The following is an 18,073-nucleotide window of genomic DNA, read 5'->3' as shown; positions in this document are numbered from 1 at the left end:
CCAGCTACTGATCTGCAAAGAGACTAGGAAAGCAGGCGACTTGGTGACTCAAAAAATAGTGATTTATTTATTTATTTTTTTAACAGGATATAGGCAGAATTGTCAGAGTCATACAATCCTACAATTGTGACTGCGTAGATTCCTCTTCCACCTCACTAACCGTTCTGTATCTGCCACCCCTCTCTGCCAATCCCTCCACTGGCTCCCAGTTGCCCAACGGATAAAATTCAAAACACTAACAATGACATACAAAGCCATCCACAACACTGCCCCAATTTACATAACCGATCTTATCTCTAAATATCACCCAAACCATACACACAGCTCCTCGCAAGACCTCCTACTCTCTAGCTCCCTTATCTCCTCCTCCCATGCTCATCTCCAAGACTTCTCCAGGGCGCCACCCATCCTCTGGAACTCCCTACCCCAATCTATCAGACTATCACCTACTCTACTTGCCTTTAGGCGATCACTGAAAACCTATTTCTTCAGGGAAGCCTATCCTGCCCTCTGCTAATACTGGAATCCTCTATTTTTTCCAACCACTCCATCCCCCACAGTTATTACCTATTGTACCATTCACCCCTCCCTCCTAGATTGTAAGCTCCAAGGAGCAGGGCCCTCAAATCCCTCTTGTATTGAACTGTATTGTTACTGTATTGTCGCCCATTATATTGTAAAGCGCTGAGCAAACCGTTGGCGCTAAATAAATCCTGTATAATATTAATAATAATAATTCATAAATTGCTTGATTTTCAACAGACCAGAGAGAACTTTTCTGAGGAATAAAAAATGGACGGGGCTGCAACTCTTAAGCTTTGTTCTTCTCAGCTGCCAACCATTCAGAAAATTAAGGACAGTCCTAAAATAATGCCAAAAAAATTAAATCTGGAAAACCATTTAAAAGCTTTTTAATACTGCATTTGTGTATCAAGCATTTTCAATTCTCTTTATTACGTCTAAATGTAAGGCACAGTTGAAAATGTATTTGGTATTAGCTCACCAGACAATATGTTGCATTGTTCTCTACAGGGTAATGACAATACAGCATGGTATTGTCACACAACAGTTTTATCTTGTGACATTATTAGTAAACTACTGCTTATAAAGGTGAAGCGCTACCCTCATGCGGGCCGTTGTTTCATGGTACCCCCAAGCTATGCACAACCAGGCAACAATCATTTTCCACACTTTCATCCACAGTCAGTGAACAGTTCATGAGTTTATTTTTTGTGTTGTTATTAGGGAATATAACTTGGATTGGGTAATAGGGATTATGGGATGCCCAAGTTGACTGAAACAGTGCATGGGGGACAACTTCCTTCCTATTTACAGAAACAGATCCTGGACTGTTCTTTTCCATGAAAGCGGTCAGTCTTTTCAGATCAGTAACAACAGCCCCTTACGGGCGAAGGACTCGCAACCCCACCTCTGAAAATCAGCTTGACTATTAAACTACATGCAGAGATGTCTCCTCTTCCCTTTAGGACTGTTCCCAGCTCCACATATACTACCCGCCCTCCTGGCTGCTCTGAAGATCTCCCAAGACAGGGATAAAGGATTGAGCACAGCGCTGTCTTTTGAAAACTTGCTACATATGGCAGTCCTTTCCTTTGTGAATTCCTGGGGGTGCTTATGTACTTGCTCTGTCCTCCTTGCTCACACTGCTCCCAGGCCTTGATCCAGTTCATGCCATGGTGCTGAATGGATCCTCCTGAGCCATCCTGAGACCAGCCCCCCCCCCCCAGACCTAGGGGACCCCTCCCAGGCCATCAACTGTCTCCTCAGCACTCCATCTTCCACCTGACTCTTGAGCTAGCCTGACTCTCCCATATTTATGGGCTGGTCCACCACTCTACCAGGGCCTCCAAACCTGGGGTTGGTTGGACTTCCACAATCATGCAGATTAGGGCTCCACCTCTTCCGCCCACTGGGTTCTGGAAAGTTCCAATGATTCTCCAGAACCAGGTAGAGGTGATAAGAGTCCCAACCTGTAAAGCCACCCAGCCTGACCTGCAGTACCCCGACCTTAACCAGAGACTCACACAGATACCATGGGCCATACACAGTTATCATGGGTCATACACGATTTACCTACACTATTCTAGTAGCACACTAGAGGGTGCTACAAAAGATTTATGATGAAAATTAGATCCTACTAATTATGTAGGTAGTTAAGTGATAGTATTGCATTATGTATCCATAAATAGAAATGTTATCGGTCAGTGATTTTGGGGCAGTTGTACTTATAATCTAATTTGGGGTTGGCAACCCTGCATAAAAGGGAACATTTTTCATAGTATTCAGTAAAGATTTGACCTTTGCATTAGGCAACAAAGTAATAGTAACTCACACTAGCAGTTGCTTTAGTAAAAAAATTTTACAATAAAAAGAAATCAGTTAACCTAAAACTCAATTCTATCAGTGTGTGGTCATATTACACATATAATGTTACAAATGTAACTGATGTTTCTCAAGACTTTATTGAACTGTAAGAAACATCTCCACATGTATGTAAGCCTTAAACACAGATGAGGGTATCAGTAGGGTGGGTAGGGTTTGTATACAAGGGTGTAGCCTAACTTGACCAGGAAAAACATGAGCAGTGTATATAATGCCCACCAGTGTCCAATGCCATAAAAAAAAAAATGTGGTAAATGAAAACAAATGTGGTATATAATAATATTTGCTGACACATGATAAAGCTTTAAGATGGAAAAACAAACAGGTTGTCACCTTGTAAACTGTCGACTTTCTTCATGTACTTCCATTTCTGTGCTTTTAAATTCATTAAGCTCTTTTCGAATTGCAGCCTTTAGAAACATAAGAAAATGTTATAAAAAATGATTTTACATTAGCAATACTGCCTTATTTGCCCATAAAATAAATGCACCATCACACAAATCTATCAACCAGGAGTATGCAGAGTTGGAGAAAAGGGTTTCTGATTTAGGGCCGTTATCGGTGGAGTTTGGCTTTTTGTCGCTGGCATCAGTTTAACATTAGCTTAAGACACTTTGGAGATCATTCATAAATCGCTGACAAGTGCATGTAACCTCCCTATGACTTGTATGGGAGTGCAAAGCCCGGTCTGACATGATAAAGAGTCTGTCGACACCAGGGCCTTACAGTCACCCCTCTAACTCCTATCTTTACTCATGCAGGAGTAATTAGGAGCTTATGCAGGTCTGTCTCCTGGCTACTGAACATAGCAAAGGAGAGCTATAGGAATGGGACCATTTTACATTCACTTTATTTCATCTCTGTTGATGCATTTTTGATTTTAAATTCTGTAAAAATGTTGCTCGAAGAAAAAAACTGGAAGACAATGCAGAGGAGACAACTGTGCATTTGACTGGTAGCAAACATACTTTCTCCTGGGAGGCGTATTCACAATGAGAAGTCTGATGTTCATTAATGAATTACATACTTCTTGAATACCAGTGCCTGCAAACTGATGGAAGATTTGGAAGATCTAGTTTTGAAGATTTTATTGAATTCCAGTGTAATTACACTAAGAGGATTATTGCTGAAGAGTGCAAAATCTGGTGCAACTCTGCATAGAAACCAATCAGCTTCCAGGTTTTATTGCTTAATGGAACAAGCTGAAATTAGAATCTTATTGGCTACCATGCACAGCTGCACCAGATTCTGAGTTCACCAGTTTTAGTAAATCTTCTCCATAGAGTCTCGATGCCACCAACCATTAAACACTTTTGGAAAAATTACATAATTCAGAGCCAGTCATCCTTGCATCTTATCTTGGCTGTCAATAGTAAAAGCAGCCAAAGGCATGGCACACCTTCCAGTGACTCCCAGTAATTTGGAAAAATGGCAAGTAATTGAGAAATTACTGTTGCGTTTTAGGATTCGGCTAATTTGCATATTAGAGTCAAAAGCTTAAAAAACAGACAAAATGCATACAACAGGTCTAAACAACTTTGTTAGAAACTATAGAAACATTTTCACTTAGAAATTATTTTATTTTAATAAGGTGATTGTAGCCGTATTAGTGCATTTGCGACAGAAACAATTGAGTACTTATCAATTGTTTCTATTTTAATAAGGATCACCAGATTTTCACCTGGAGATCCAGGCGATAAGTCTGGAGCAGAGCTATTGTGCTCTGAAAGGTTGGATACTGGTTTTCCAGGATGCCCATTCAACAGAAGTTAAACCTTCGACAGCTGTACACAGGGGCCAAATGTTGTCTGGTTTCTGTTGAACCAGTAGATTTTGGCCCGTGTGTACCAGCCTTTCAATCAGAAAGAGGGATGATCATAAAAAAACAAAACAAATGGACTCCCCCAACCACACAAGCGAGGTGGATGAAGGAATCCTCCCTGCAGTGCTATTGTTCTCTGACAGTGGGGACTCCTTCGCTTTCAGAATACACTGATCAGCGCTGCAGCAGCAGATCAAATGGAAGTTTCCAACAGTTCTGTTCATTGATGCTTAGATCGACTTCTATCAAGGAGGAATGGCCATTGATAGAAGGAAATTTAGTTGGTCCCTACTGAGCCAGACGAATTTCGATCCATCTATGTCCAGTTTAATTCTTCTAGTCTAATACTACCATGCCCCCCCCCCCCCCCCGACTGGATATGCTTACGGTGTCTGCTTTACTACATCATTCAGAACACAGACACCCTAAGTGTGTTACTGGTTGGATCAAATAGTGAAATGAAGGAACAAAGCCTTAAAAAAAAAACCCAAAAAACTAATGCACCCACCACATCTAAGGATTGGTAAACCGCAATATATTACATGTTTGTTTTTGGGTGTAATACCACTTTAAACTTCTGTTTTTTTTGGCTGTGAAATAGATCCATGTTTTTAGGAGTCACATGCTGAACACAGTTCTGAGTTGCAACAAATATTTTTGTGTTAAGTAAGATGGTTTCAATGGATTGCAATTTGTTAACAGATGGATAATTTCAAAGAACATCTCATTTAATTAGAGGGAAAAAACAGAGAGACATTTGGTAATCCTTTAAGAGCACAGACAGAGAAGAGGAGGCAGCCTTCTAATTAGCAGCTGCAGGCTCCTCTCTGTGCAGGTCTCAGGGCTGCCAAAATGTTAGGTGTAGTAGGGCTGACTGGGCTTTGATAAAACTAACACAAGTTATAATCTCTGATGTTGGGATTGATAGCACAATAACCAGCTCCTGAACCTTTAATCTGTCTATATCCTCTGCTGATTCTAGCCTGGTGTTGTTTTCTTTGTATGAGAAGCGTGCCATCTGCTGACCTATTTTCTTTTCTGATTCCTCAAAAACTAAATAGTTCGAGTATTTACGAAGCGCTGCATGATGTTGGGGAATTGTTGGATTTGTTCTTTGTAATGATTTACTGAGTCGATACTGCAATAGAGTTAGCCTTTATTGATCACACTAAATCCAGTTTTAGATTGGCTGACCTTGATACATTTATAGCTGTATGTCTAATAAAAAAGACAGACAGTCCCCTGGTTACAAACAAGACAGGTTTTGTAGATTTGTTCCTAAATTGACTTTGTATGTAAATTGGAACAGGTAAATTTTTTAAGTGTAACTCCAGCTAAAAAAATATTTTTAAGTTTCGGATAGCATAGGGGAGGGTTAACTGGCAATGTAGTGATGTGGGATTGCTGACTGGTCTGCCTGACAGTAGGTGGCAGCATGAGGTGAGCAGAAAGATGGCCGTCCGTCAGCTGGCTTCCATGACCAGAGTAATGTCATGCTGCCTCTGTTCTTAAGTATGAGTCGTATGTAAGTTGGATGTTTGTAACTCGGGAGCTTACTGTACTTACTTCCTGGTACAAAAGACAAGGAACCATCACCCTAACCCTTACTTCTCTCAAGACTAGATTTTGCACATATTTATCTTCTGCTCCAATGCAAGAAACTCTGAATTCAACATTTCAAAATCAATTCAATCAAAAAATAGCAAAGAATGACACAAAAAGTGCAGTTTGTCATAGTAACAAATCATATTTCAATTTTACTATAGTAAAATTAGTGGGAAGAATGCCAATGCTGTTTTAGCGGTGAATATGCATAGCAAACCTATTCCAAAAATTAACTGACCATGTTAATACATACGTATATTTTATAAGTTGCAAACAGTAGTAAATTTATTAACAAAGGTCCTGTGCCAATTATTACTGATCAGAGGTGGCAGAGCTATTTAGTAAGCATAATATGGGACTCAAATACAAGTTTAAAGTGGTTCTAAAGTCAAAATAGTTTTAGCATTACCTGCATTAAGGTAAAAACAAACAAACTATCCACTACCTATCCTTCCATCTGTCCCCAAACATTTACCTGACTCCTCTCACCGACCCAGCACTGTCCTGGCTGCAGATGCACTGTTCTTTTCCTGCTTTCACAGGAGAAACTAAGAGCACTGGGAGCCATAGGCTCCTGCTGCTGTCAAACTCCTGTGAGGAGGGAGTGGGGGCATGGCTTACCATTGATGGACATACATAGACTGGCTCAGAAGCGCACCTGCACAGGTGGCCCCATATAGCACATAACTTGCTAAGTGGGCAGTCCGAAAAAGGAGGAAATGTCAACAGTGGCAGAGGCAGACAAAGAGGAGGTAATGGATCGCTCTGAGCACAGCGGGTATTGTCATGTTTTATTGGGGAAATATGTATTTGATGTAATAAAATGTCAAAACGTTCTTATAAAAATCTGTTTGGTTTACTTGTAGAACAAGGTTGCCTTAAAAATCCCACCAAATGTAAGGTATAAACTGTTTTATTAGAAAAATAGGGTTGATGGCAACCACACCCTAGGTTATACCGGAAGAATTTTTGGCCAGCGGGTAAGTATAACATCTTTCTATTTTTAATAAAAAAAAAACAAAGTTTAGTATCACTTTAAATATCACCAATGAAGTCTATAAAGTATGGTGTTAGGATAAAGTTCATCAATATATTAATACAATTATCAAATACAGCCCTGGTGTCAATTATATCTTGACGGAATATCTACTTACTTCACACATGTGGGCAGGCACACCCCTGTGCTATATATATGTGCATGTATATAAATTCAGCAAGCATACCTTTGGTGCTAGTTATATCCTGGTGGGACATCTACTTGCATTACAAATGTGTGCATGTTTATACATTCAGCAGACATACTACTGGTGCTAGTTATATCCTGGCAGAACATCTACTGACAGCACACATATGTGCATGTTTATACATTCAATAGAAACACCCCTGGCGCTATCTATATCCTACTGAAATAACAATTTGTGTCATGCAAACATGTATGTTTCTACATTCACCAGACATACCACTGTTGCTATCTATATCCTGGTGGAATACCCACTCACATCACGCATATGTGCATGTTTATACATTTAGCAGACACACTCCTTGGAGCTAGTTATATCCTGGCTGAATATCTACTTGCATCACACATGCGTGTATGTTTCTGCATCCAGTAGACACCCCCCTGCTACTAGTAATAGCCTAGTAGAATATCTACTTACATCACATATGTGAGTATGTTTATTCATTCAGCAGACACACTCCTGCGGCCTGGTGGAATACCTACAGGCCTGAAAAATCTATCTGTGCTAAAGTATTTTTTTTTATCTTTTGAAGGTTGCTCTCAGACATCATGACCATAACTTGCTCTGGATAATATAATCAGGATCAGCTCACAATGATATCATATCATGCTTCATAGGACCTAAATATGTCATATTTGATGAAAAAATAAATCTATTATGGATTGTAATGTATAACGATGCTCTAGTCTAGGTATTATCCCTCTTTTCATACATTAGTCTCTCACTACGAAAGGCTGCACCTGAGAACATACAGTAGTATGAAGAGTGGTTCAATAACATAGGAAACACCTAGACATAGACTGCCATCAGAAAAAGTATGTGCCCTTGCCTTATCAGCAGGAGTTAACCTTGCCCAGGGTTTATCAGCACGGCGGTCATAGTCCAGAGAATCTGTAACCTCTACATATTCATTGAAGCGCAAGATACGCCTGGCCTGCAGTTCAGCCACTGAAGGCCTCAGGCTAAGCTGTAAGTAAAAAGCAGAGAGATAACAAACATTATTATAGCAAACACCATAAAATATGATAGAAACCCACACTTTATGCTAAAAATCAGGACACAAGGTTTACAAGGTCACAGTAAACTGTCTAGTAACAATATATAATCTGTTCTGCCTAAGAATTAATCAATAACTGATCTAAATATAGTAGCCGCTTAATTCCCTTTATCGGTGTTCTACATAGACTCTATGGTATGGGGTTGGGGTACCTTTCAAATGTGCATGGAATAAAGCTATTAAACACGTGACAAAACATATATAAAAACTTTTTTTGTGCCAGTCAATGTGTAAAGTCCAAAAATATACTCCAAATAAATTATTCCTCCGTGTTCAACTTCAACATCCCCATAAATCCAGATAAATTGTGTACCTCAAAAAAATAGAGAACTAAATAGTGTATTACCTTCAATATAAACAGGTATATACTTCTATACTTCACCAAACAATAAGTACTTTACGAATAAATATGTGCACACGTGAATCGTGAAATCACTCTGTGTACTATAGATATATATGGATCCCTTCAGAAGAAGTCCGGAAGTGACGAAACGCATCAGTAGCTGTGCCGTCTGACGTAATACGCAAACTGGAAGGGGCGGAGCAGCCATCGTTGCTTTTGGAATCGGCAGTGCAGCGTTCCAGGAAGCTGCTCTAGGCTGTATCATGGGAATTTGCTGCTGATTGATAAGTCCCTATATGTAAGCACTACAAATAAATGTTTTAATACCTATAATACTACACTATATGGGCTTCTTTCTCTATTCATGAGGATGATGGAAATGTGAGATGTTTGCCTAAGGATTGGAACCCTATCTGTGACATACTGGAGTGAGAGTCCAGGGAGTGACAGCAACACTGGAGTGAGTCCAGAGTGTACTCTTTAAAGGCATGCTATTACTCTATTGAGGGTAATTGTATGCATTTCAGCTATTTAGAAGTGTTTGCAATTTTATTTTATTTCATTTTTATGAATGTACACAGAATGTTCACACACACATATTATATATTTATATATTTTATATATCGTGTACATGGAGTGATTTCACGATTCACGTGTTGCTCACAATTTGAATCTTTTTTTTTCTGCACATATTTATTCGTAAAGTATATACTTATTGTTTGGTGAAGTATATACCTGTTTATATTGAAGGTACAGTTGTGTCCAAAATTATTCAACCCCCACTGAAATTGAGTGTTTTGGCCAGTTTGACATTGCTTTTGATCATTCAGTCATCTTGCTTACATTTACATTAAAGAGGCACTTGTAGGTCAGACAAATATAACATAACAGTTATAATGAAATAACCACAAATGTCTTTTCTGTGCTCACAGCATTATCAGTTTTATTCAACCCCCAAGTGACATTCAATCTTAGTACTTAGTACAGCATCCTTTTACAGTTATAACAGCTTTTAAACGTGAAGCATAGCTTGACACAAGTGTCTTGCAGCGATCTACGGGTATCTTCGCCCATTCTTCATGGGCAAAGGCCTCCAGTTCAGTCACATTCTTAGGCTTGCGCACTGCAACTGCTTTCTTTAAGTCCCACCAGAGGTTCTCAATCGGATTTAAGTCTGGTGACTGCGATGGCCACTCCAAAATGTTCCAGCCTTTCCTCTGCAACCATGCTCTAGTGGACTTGGAGGTATGCTTGGGATCATTGTCCTGTTGAAAGGTCCAACGTCTCCCAAGCCTCAGGTGTGTGACGGACTGCATCACGTTTCCATCCAATATCTCCTGGTACTGAAGAGAATTCATGGTACCTTGCACACGCTGAAGCTTCCCTGTACCTGCAGAAGCAAAACAGCCCCAAAGCATGATTGACCCTCCACCATGCTTCACAGTAGGCAAGGTGTTCTTTTCATCATAGGCCTTGTTCTTCCTCCTCCAAACATAGCGTTGATCCATGGGCCCAAACAGTTCTAATTTTGTTTCATCAGTCCACAGAACACTATCCCACAACTTTTGTGGTTTGTCCACATGGCTTTTGGCATACTGCAGTCGACTCTTCTTATTCTTTGGAGACAGCAAGGGGGTACGCCTGGGAGTTCTGGCACGGAGGCCTTCATTACGCAGTGTGCGTCTTATTGTCTGGGCTGAAACTTCTGTACCCACATCTGACAAATCTTTTCTCAGTTCCTCAGCAGTCACACGGGGACTTCTCTCCACTCTACGCTTCAGGTAGCGCACAGCAGTCGAAGTCAGCATCTTCTTTCTGCCACGACCAGGTAGCGTTTCAACAGTGCCCTTTGCCTTGAATTTGCGAATGATGCTTCCTAAGGTGTCTCTTGGTATGTTTAACATCTTTGCAATCTTCTTATAGCCATTGCCCTTCCTGTGAAGAGAAATCACCTCTTCTCTTGTCTTCCTGGACCATTCTCTTGCCTTCACCATGTTTGTAACCACACCAGTAAATGTCTAGAAGGAGCTGAGTATCACAGTCATTTTAAAGCTGCCTAATTGGTGCTTATTATGCTTGATTGCTGCTCGGTGACATCCACAGGTGTTTTCAATACCTGATGGAAAGCACCTGTATGAACCTCTGTTCTTCAGAGTGGTAGTCTTTAAGGGGTTGAATAATTGTGGCAATGAAGAAACCACATAAGAACCATTTACTACTGTATTACATAAACAATTGATGTCATTTTAGTTGCATTTGGGTAGTTACAACGTCCTTGTAGGATTTGATTCTGAATACAATTCCAAATGTACACTATAGTCCCTAAACCCCTTTACAGCATTGGGGGTTGAATAATTTTGGACACAACTGTAATACACTATTTAGTTCTCTATTTTTTTGAGGTACACAAATTATCTGGATTTATGGGGATGTTGAAGTTGAACATGGAGGAATAATTTATTTGGACTGTATTTTTGGACTTCACACATTGACTGGCACAAAATAGGTTTTTATATAAATTAACTTTCAGGGGTGAAAGTGTGACTTTTTTTTTAGAGTTCTACACAGGGTATTTTAATTCACTATAATTGTTGGATACCAAATTTACTTATTATTACATGTGACAAAATGATCCCTCATGGCCTGCATAAATGTGATTTATTTTTTTAATTCAGATCAAGTTAAATGCATTAAACTTGATCTGAATTAAAAAAATACTTATGGTGAATCGGTAACAAAATATAAGTATAGGTGTATGGTGCAATCAAAGCTAGGATGATGGCTTGCAGATGTGGGTCACCCTTGGGCACGGTTTTCTAACGCACTGGCATTAAGTGCCAGGAGATCAAAACTTGCCACAGAGTGACACCCTAAAGCCCCCTCACACTTATGCAGGTCATACATGGGTTTAATTCCAAACAAATGTTCTTCAGAAAATCGGAAATTTTGTTTGTTTTGTAATCCAATGGTGCCACCATTGATTTTGAAATTCGACCAACCGCGCTTTTAATTTCACCTGTTGCTACAGAAAAGAATTTTCGTGGCCAAGAATTTTCTTTTCTTTCCAGGTCACAGCTCATGCTCATTTCTTTTTCAATTACATTTCTTGCACGATTCTTCCATCATTGATTAGAAATTAGCTCGTTTTTCAAAAAATGTCCAACATGCCCAATCACTCAAATTCGATTGGGGATCAAAAATCGCCCATTACTGTGGCCCATTAGTGGTGTGAATTTCGAACAAAAATTCTTAAAGATTTTCTAAAGAAAATTCTTTTGGAATTTGACCCATGGCTTTACTCCCCCACAAACTTAAACTTGACCTTCTGAAAGATATTTTTTGGTCTGAAAGATACTAGCACAGACACTTATTTTCAAGTGCAGTTAGTTTTCGATACAGTGGAGAGGGATGAGAACACTGGTCAGATCTTTATTACTGTAGACAAATCCATCCAGCATCTTCCTGCCACAGATGCAGATGGTGATGCCGTGTGTAAAAGCCAGCAATCACAATTGTGTGATGACCTATTGTCTTTTAGGTTTATTCAGTAAGTTCTAGCTTTCTCTTCATGCAGGTTTATACCGCTGTATATCACCTCACTGGAGAGATTCACCCTCTCCATTTGTCCTGTTGATCATTATCACCGAGAGTGAAAGTGCAAAAAATTGAGTTGTCATCAGAATAGAATTAGAGGGGAAATCTTCTAATGGGAATGCTAGTCTATGAGGGAATTTCAATTACTTTGGAAACAACTTCCTGCTTTGGATAGAAGACTAGGTTCACATTGATGCGGCTCTGCAAGCCTTGTTTTGCATGGGCACGGTAGTCCATTCATTTGAATGTGGTGCTGCCCCTCCTGAAACGCAGGGAAGAGGTCCCTGCAGCATTTTAGAAAACACAGCCCACATGGGAACTGCATTGCAGTGCAGGAGCATTTCCAGTGTGCACGGCATGCCATTAGGATTAACGGCACTTGTATGCATCCAGTGCGTTTTTCTGTGCAGGTGGCTGTGGCAACAGGTGCGGACCAGCAGCAGGAACCACCCGCACAGATGTGAACCTAGCCTTAGACAGTAAGTAAAAGGGAAATCTTCCCTGGAACCCAAATGAAAAAAAACAAAAAAAAACCCAGAACAACTAACAGGGGTTATAACCCTCCCATACACTATCCAATATGACTATATTCTTCTCTCACTTGCTCCTTAAGATCAGCAGCATTGCAAGAGAGAAAAAAAGGTAGTAAACCTTCTAACAAGACCAAATCTGCACTTTAAAATAGGGGAACAGCTATTTTAACAGCTATGAGTCAGCCAAGCTATGGCACAGGGGCGGTTTTACAACTAAAAAAAGAACAGTGGGCTAACCATTGAATATAATAATCTGTACAAGTGGCCAGTGTATGGCATATTGGCATCTGAGAAGTATGAGACCTCTTGCAGTGAAGTGTTTAACTTAAAACCTCCCATACTCTATTAGGTTTAATTGTTAAAGGTAGCTTTTTTTTCATATTTTAGGACTTTTTTTGTAATGATAAATGAATGTTTTTTAACCTTTCGTGTAAGCCTTCGTTTCAGTTCTCTTCTCGCTTCCTGCTCCTCCTCTTCATTTTTTTCTGAGGGACAAAGATATTAAAAACACTGAGAAGATGAGTAAGACAGCTTAATTATCTCTGAACTTGAAATGTTAAAAGCATATGCTTATTACTGAATAAAATTGTCAACACAAATCTACAGCGTAGTCCAAGTATAAGGTACAGTATAGAATAGACTAAAAGGATGTATTAAATCCCCATATGCTTTATACACTGTATATGTAACCATTTTTCAGTTCAGCTGTTATTCCAGCCAGTCCAGGTTTTAGGAAGCCTGTATTAACAACATCAGTTTTTGTAGTGCTTGGCAAATTATTGCACTCATCTCTATTGAAAATAACAGGTTGGAGTGTGAACCATTGTGAAGCTTTTCCATTTGTCTGTTTACTCAGCTGTTTACAAAACCTTTTCCTGGAAGAGATTTCCTGTCATTGAAAGCTGGATTTTGAGGCAGAAGCCCAGGAACATATTATATCATTGCAGGCTTTCTATTTAACTAATGCAAGGCACCTTTGGATACTTTGGGGGAATTAAAGTGGTTGTAAAGTTAGAAGGTTTTTACCTTCATGCATTCTATGCATGAAGGAACAAAACCTTCGGTGTGCTGCTCCCTCCACCCCTTATACTTACTTGAGTCTGATCTTGATCCAGTGCTGTATATGGGAGCCTTGGCTCTCCCAAGCCTCTCTCTTCTCATTGGCTGAGACACAGCAGTGGGCTCCCACTGCTATCAATCACAACCAATGAGCAGAGAATGGGGGCGGGGCTGAGCAGCGTTCTGTGGGTTTTAAAGACACACAAAGCAGGGCTTGGGAAGCATGAGTGCACTCAGCGGGGGGAGGGGCCAGGAGCATCAACAGAGGGCCCAGAGAGGAGAAGAAAATCAGGGTTGCTTAGTGTAACACCATTGAACAGAGCAGGTAAGTATTACATGTTTGTTATTTAAAAAAAACAAACCCACAAGCCTTTATTATCACTTTTACCCAAACTGGCAAAATGGAGCAGAGCCTGCAAGCCATTTTTAATTAGGAGCAATCTGCTCCGTTTTCTATACTGTTTCTGTGCCAGACATGGTATAGAGAGCAGGATAGCTGGAGCTGCATGATCCGGGTTCCTTTGGCAGCACCCCGCTAAGCGGAGAATGAGGGATTGATGTAGCGCTGTGTTTGTTGGTTCCTGATAGATATTTCACATTCCAGGTCTGATCTGGTGGGGATCTGAGGAAATTTTGTATACTGAAAACTGCCATGATCCCTTTGTTAATTAGGAGAGTCTATCACTCTGTAGTAGAGAATGGAACGGGGGGGGGGGGGGGGGGGGTTGGATGCAGATAGACAACTATAAATCGCAGAGAGACTTTATTACCCTCTTTGTATTCTTTTCCTGATTAACAAGTTGTTACTGTAAGAACATTTACAGGCACTGAAGTACATGGAACTTCTGCAGGATGGTGGTCTGCGTCCAGTCAGCCTTTATTTGCTACTACTAACTGTGACCCTAATTTAAAACAATGAATTTGTGTTAGATATTATGGGATTTACTAAGGGACTTGAGGATTTTTTTTTTTAACTTTAAATGTTGTCTTCACTCTAATCATGCAATGATGTGCAAGAAAAAAAAAATTATATTTTCTTAAAGTGGTTGTTGTAAAGGTAAAAGGTTTTTACAATAATGCATTCTCTGCATTAAGGTAAATAATCCTTTAATAGTAGCTAACGTTCTTCATATGACTAGGTATTGAACATACCTTTACTTTATTCAATGAGCCAAGTAAACATTCACTTTGCAAAGTAAACATTCTCTACTTCATTAGTAAATTAAATTCAATGCATATATGTTTTCATGGCACATAGGAAACTGACGTTTAGAGAGATGCCCTTGACTGTGCCTAGCAGTACAGTTACGGAGTACAAGACAGTGACCAAGAACATAGGAAGGCTGTCTTTCTTACAGCAGGAAAGCCTTGAATGATGTGTACATTTCAAATCAAATACTGTATGCCAAAATTTCCACTGTTAACTCCAACCTAAATAAGACTGGTTTATTTTCAGTTGTACTATACTATCAAAATAATTGTATTCCTGTAATAGTCACTCAAATATGGATTCCTGTATGGTCGATCAAATAAACAGAATCAATGCAAGCAAAGGGCTCACATTTTAAGTGGTCCCAAAGAAAACTACTGTGGCTTTTAGTAAAAAATATACTTTTATTAGCAGTATCAAAAATATGATAATCACTAGACTCTAAACACAAAAATACCTTTACTGAACACCAAATAAAAACAAAATGACAACGTTGTCATATTAAGAACACAGCCCAGGGCTAGCAGTAATGCAATCTAAGCAGCAGTCTAGATAGGATAGAAATTAGCAACCACATAAGTGATGAAATAAACAAAACATCAATATAGTTAGTCAGCCCTCATTCCTATTTAAACCTATAAACCTTTCAAGCCGCAGTGGGGAATTTAATACAGTTCTCTTGCGGAAGGAAAAGGAATGGATTTTCAAACTAGGGACACTGGCACTGAGGGGAATCAAAATGGAGCTGCATCTACAGGTGTTTTTGGAGCCCTAAAATATGCATCTACTACCCCCTGCTGATGTTTTCATCTATCCCATTAGTATCTCTAATAATATGAGGTCCTCGAATTCTCTCTTAGCCCCTACCACAACTGTGGACAGATATGGTTGTAAGCTTCTATTCCTTATTTCCACCCCCATCTTTCTTCCCCTCGACTGACCTATATTGCAGCACCACACAATGAACTGGACACCAACACTGGCAACTGGGTGGTGGGGACTGTTCTGGACTTGCTGCACCAGGAGCGGTGAGCTGTGTCTTACACAATTGGGTGCTGGCCCTAATGGTAGTAGCTCCTAGGGCAGTGACTGCCATGGAGCGGTGAGCTGCGGCTGATACGAACTGAGACCTGGCTATGTCAGGAGTGATTCCTGGGACTGTGACTACATTGAGGAATCTCATGCTTCAGGCAGCCTATTCATTGCATGTAAGATTGCTCTGGCTCCCACAGCTCCTTGCTTTTATACTGATGTCACCCCCTTGCTTGCTGCTTTGTATGTGGTCTTATCCGTGATGCTGCTCTTGATGGGCAATAGCACTATAGTCTAACTGATTTATATCATACTTTGATGGCTGGCTCTCCACCTATGGCTGATCAATTTCTAGCTTGAGGCTTTAGCAAGCCTGGTTGGTCTTAGACTCTAGTCACCAACTGACATATATTATGACATCAGCTACTGTATACTCTGAGTGTTTTTGACATCCAATATACAGATCTGCTAGCATATGCTCATTTTCCATCTTACGGAGCTAACCTTTGTTTAATCACACAGGAATTAGGGCTAACTAGCTATATAGATGTTTCGTTTTATTTCATCACTTATGCGGCTGCTAATTTCCACCCCATCTAGACTGCTGCTGACATTGCATTACTCCTAGCACCCTTGTATGCGTTGAGTGTATGCCTGTGAGCCCTGGGCTGTGTTCCTAATAGGACGCTGTCATTTTGTTTTTATTTGGTGTTCAGTGAAGGTATTTTTTGTTTAGTCTAGTGATTGTCATTTTTGATACTACAAATAAAAGTATATTTTTTATTAAAAGCCGCAGTAGTTCTCTTTGGGACCTCTTTAAATGTGAGCCCTTTGCTTGCATTGATTCTATTGATTTGATTATGAATTAGCAGGTCCTGAGAACCCCTAGCTGTGGTGAGTCAGCCGTTTATACCATAGCACTAGTTTTGCAGGTGCCCCTGGTTGATTTTGCTCTTTTTAATATTTATTCCTGTATGGTTGGCTACAAGTGTGTTTCTGAATAATCAGATCCTTCGAGGGTTCACTCATCATGCATATCACCGATGACATCCTTTTCAATTCTCCAATGCAATTATTTCTACCACTGTATAAGTTAATGTTTATGACTACATTAGGTATTCTCAGCAAAACCCATCCTTAACTATTGTACATCCACCTATTTAGTGAACCATCTTTCAGTCGAAAATGATTCAGTTTTTCTTTACATACAAAAAAAGATACGTTTTGAGTAGAAATAATTACGTTTTAAGATGTTTCTTTGCTCTAGCTCTTCACAGGTGGGCCTTTGACTGAGTCTCCTGTAAAACATTAGGACATTTTTTTAATACAGCAACTGAGAAGAAAATATGTTTCTCTGATAGAATGCAAAAAAAAAAAAAAAAAATGGACAAATGAGAGCATCTACTCTTCTCTTAAAGTGTTACTAAACCCAGGACCCTGCATTCACTATATCTCATGTCCCAAAGTATACAGAACATCGAGGTGCAATTATTTTAGTAAAAATAAACTGCTAAATACCTTTTCTCATCAGCAATTAGAGCAGTCTTGTAACATGTTAAAGTTAATTTTGCTCTAGGAAGATGCAGGACCCCTGACCTCTGTCTGGACAGTGCTGAATGGCCCAAGAAAAAAAAAAAACAACCAACTCTCTAGCAATACACACCAAACTGAGCATGTGCAGAGTGACTCCACCCAATATGCCTTATCAGGAGATAAAAGGGGGACATTGGAAGAAGGGGAGGATCAGAGAAGTAAGGATCAAAGAGCGTTTTTACACAATGCAGAGGATTATCCCCTTAGGTTCCACAGTGAGTATAAAAAGTATGCTTTACTGCATATACAGATGGATTTTACTGTTGTGGGTTTAATAACACTTTAAATATGAACTACTTGCTACAAGTTATTTACTGTACTCTGAGATCAGGATTTAGCAGAGATATTGTGGAACATCCATCAATGTTTTTAAAGCTGACGTTTGAGTTTCTCTTTCTCTACAGCTTTAGTTTATTTACTTGTAATGAAGAATGTCCCACAATGTCAGGCTGCAGGATTTTGTTGAAATCTTCACAGCAGAGCAGCTGTCCTCTTCTAGCTACTGAACTTCTGGTGCTGTAGGGGTTAACAACTTTGGATCTCAGGACTCAGTTGCAATCTTCTAGGAGATGCCCCCTTCT

At 39.8% G+C, this 18,073-nt stretch overlaps 1 protein-coding gene across 4 annotated transcripts in view; it reads right to left on the bottom strand.

Annotated features, from left to right (window-relative positions):
* PHACTR2 (phosphatase and actin regulator 2) overlaps nt 1-18,073 on the bottom strand; it is a 259,221-nt gene that overhangs the window by 11,236 nt on the left and 229,912 nt on the right. For all 4 annotated transcript variants that reach the window (XM_089668643.1, XM_089668645.1, XM_089668642.1 and 1 more), the window contains 4 exons: nt 17,142-17,197; nt 13,022-13,083; nt 7,901-8,038; nt 2,737-2,813 (listed from right to left, as the gene is read on the bottom strand). In XM_089668643.1, coding sequence (XP_089524769.1) covers nt 2,737-2,813; nt 7,901-8,038; nt 13,022-13,083; nt 17,142-17,197 — 333 coding nt within the window. The remainder of the gene's footprint in view (nt 1-2,736; nt 2,814-7,900; nt 8,039-13,021; nt 13,084-17,141; nt 17,198-18,073) is intronic.

Source organism: Staurois parvus, unplaced genomic scaffold, assembly GCF_062004578.1.
Source record: "Staurois parvus isolate SC_StPar_1 unplaced genomic scaffold, SC_StPar_1.0 ptg000059l, whole genome shotgun sequence".
NCBI classification, from domain to species: domain Eukaryota; kingdom Metazoa; phylum Chordata; class Amphibia; order Anura; family Ranidae; genus Staurois; species Staurois parvus.
This window is presented reverse-complemented; position numbering and strand designations above follow the sequence as displayed.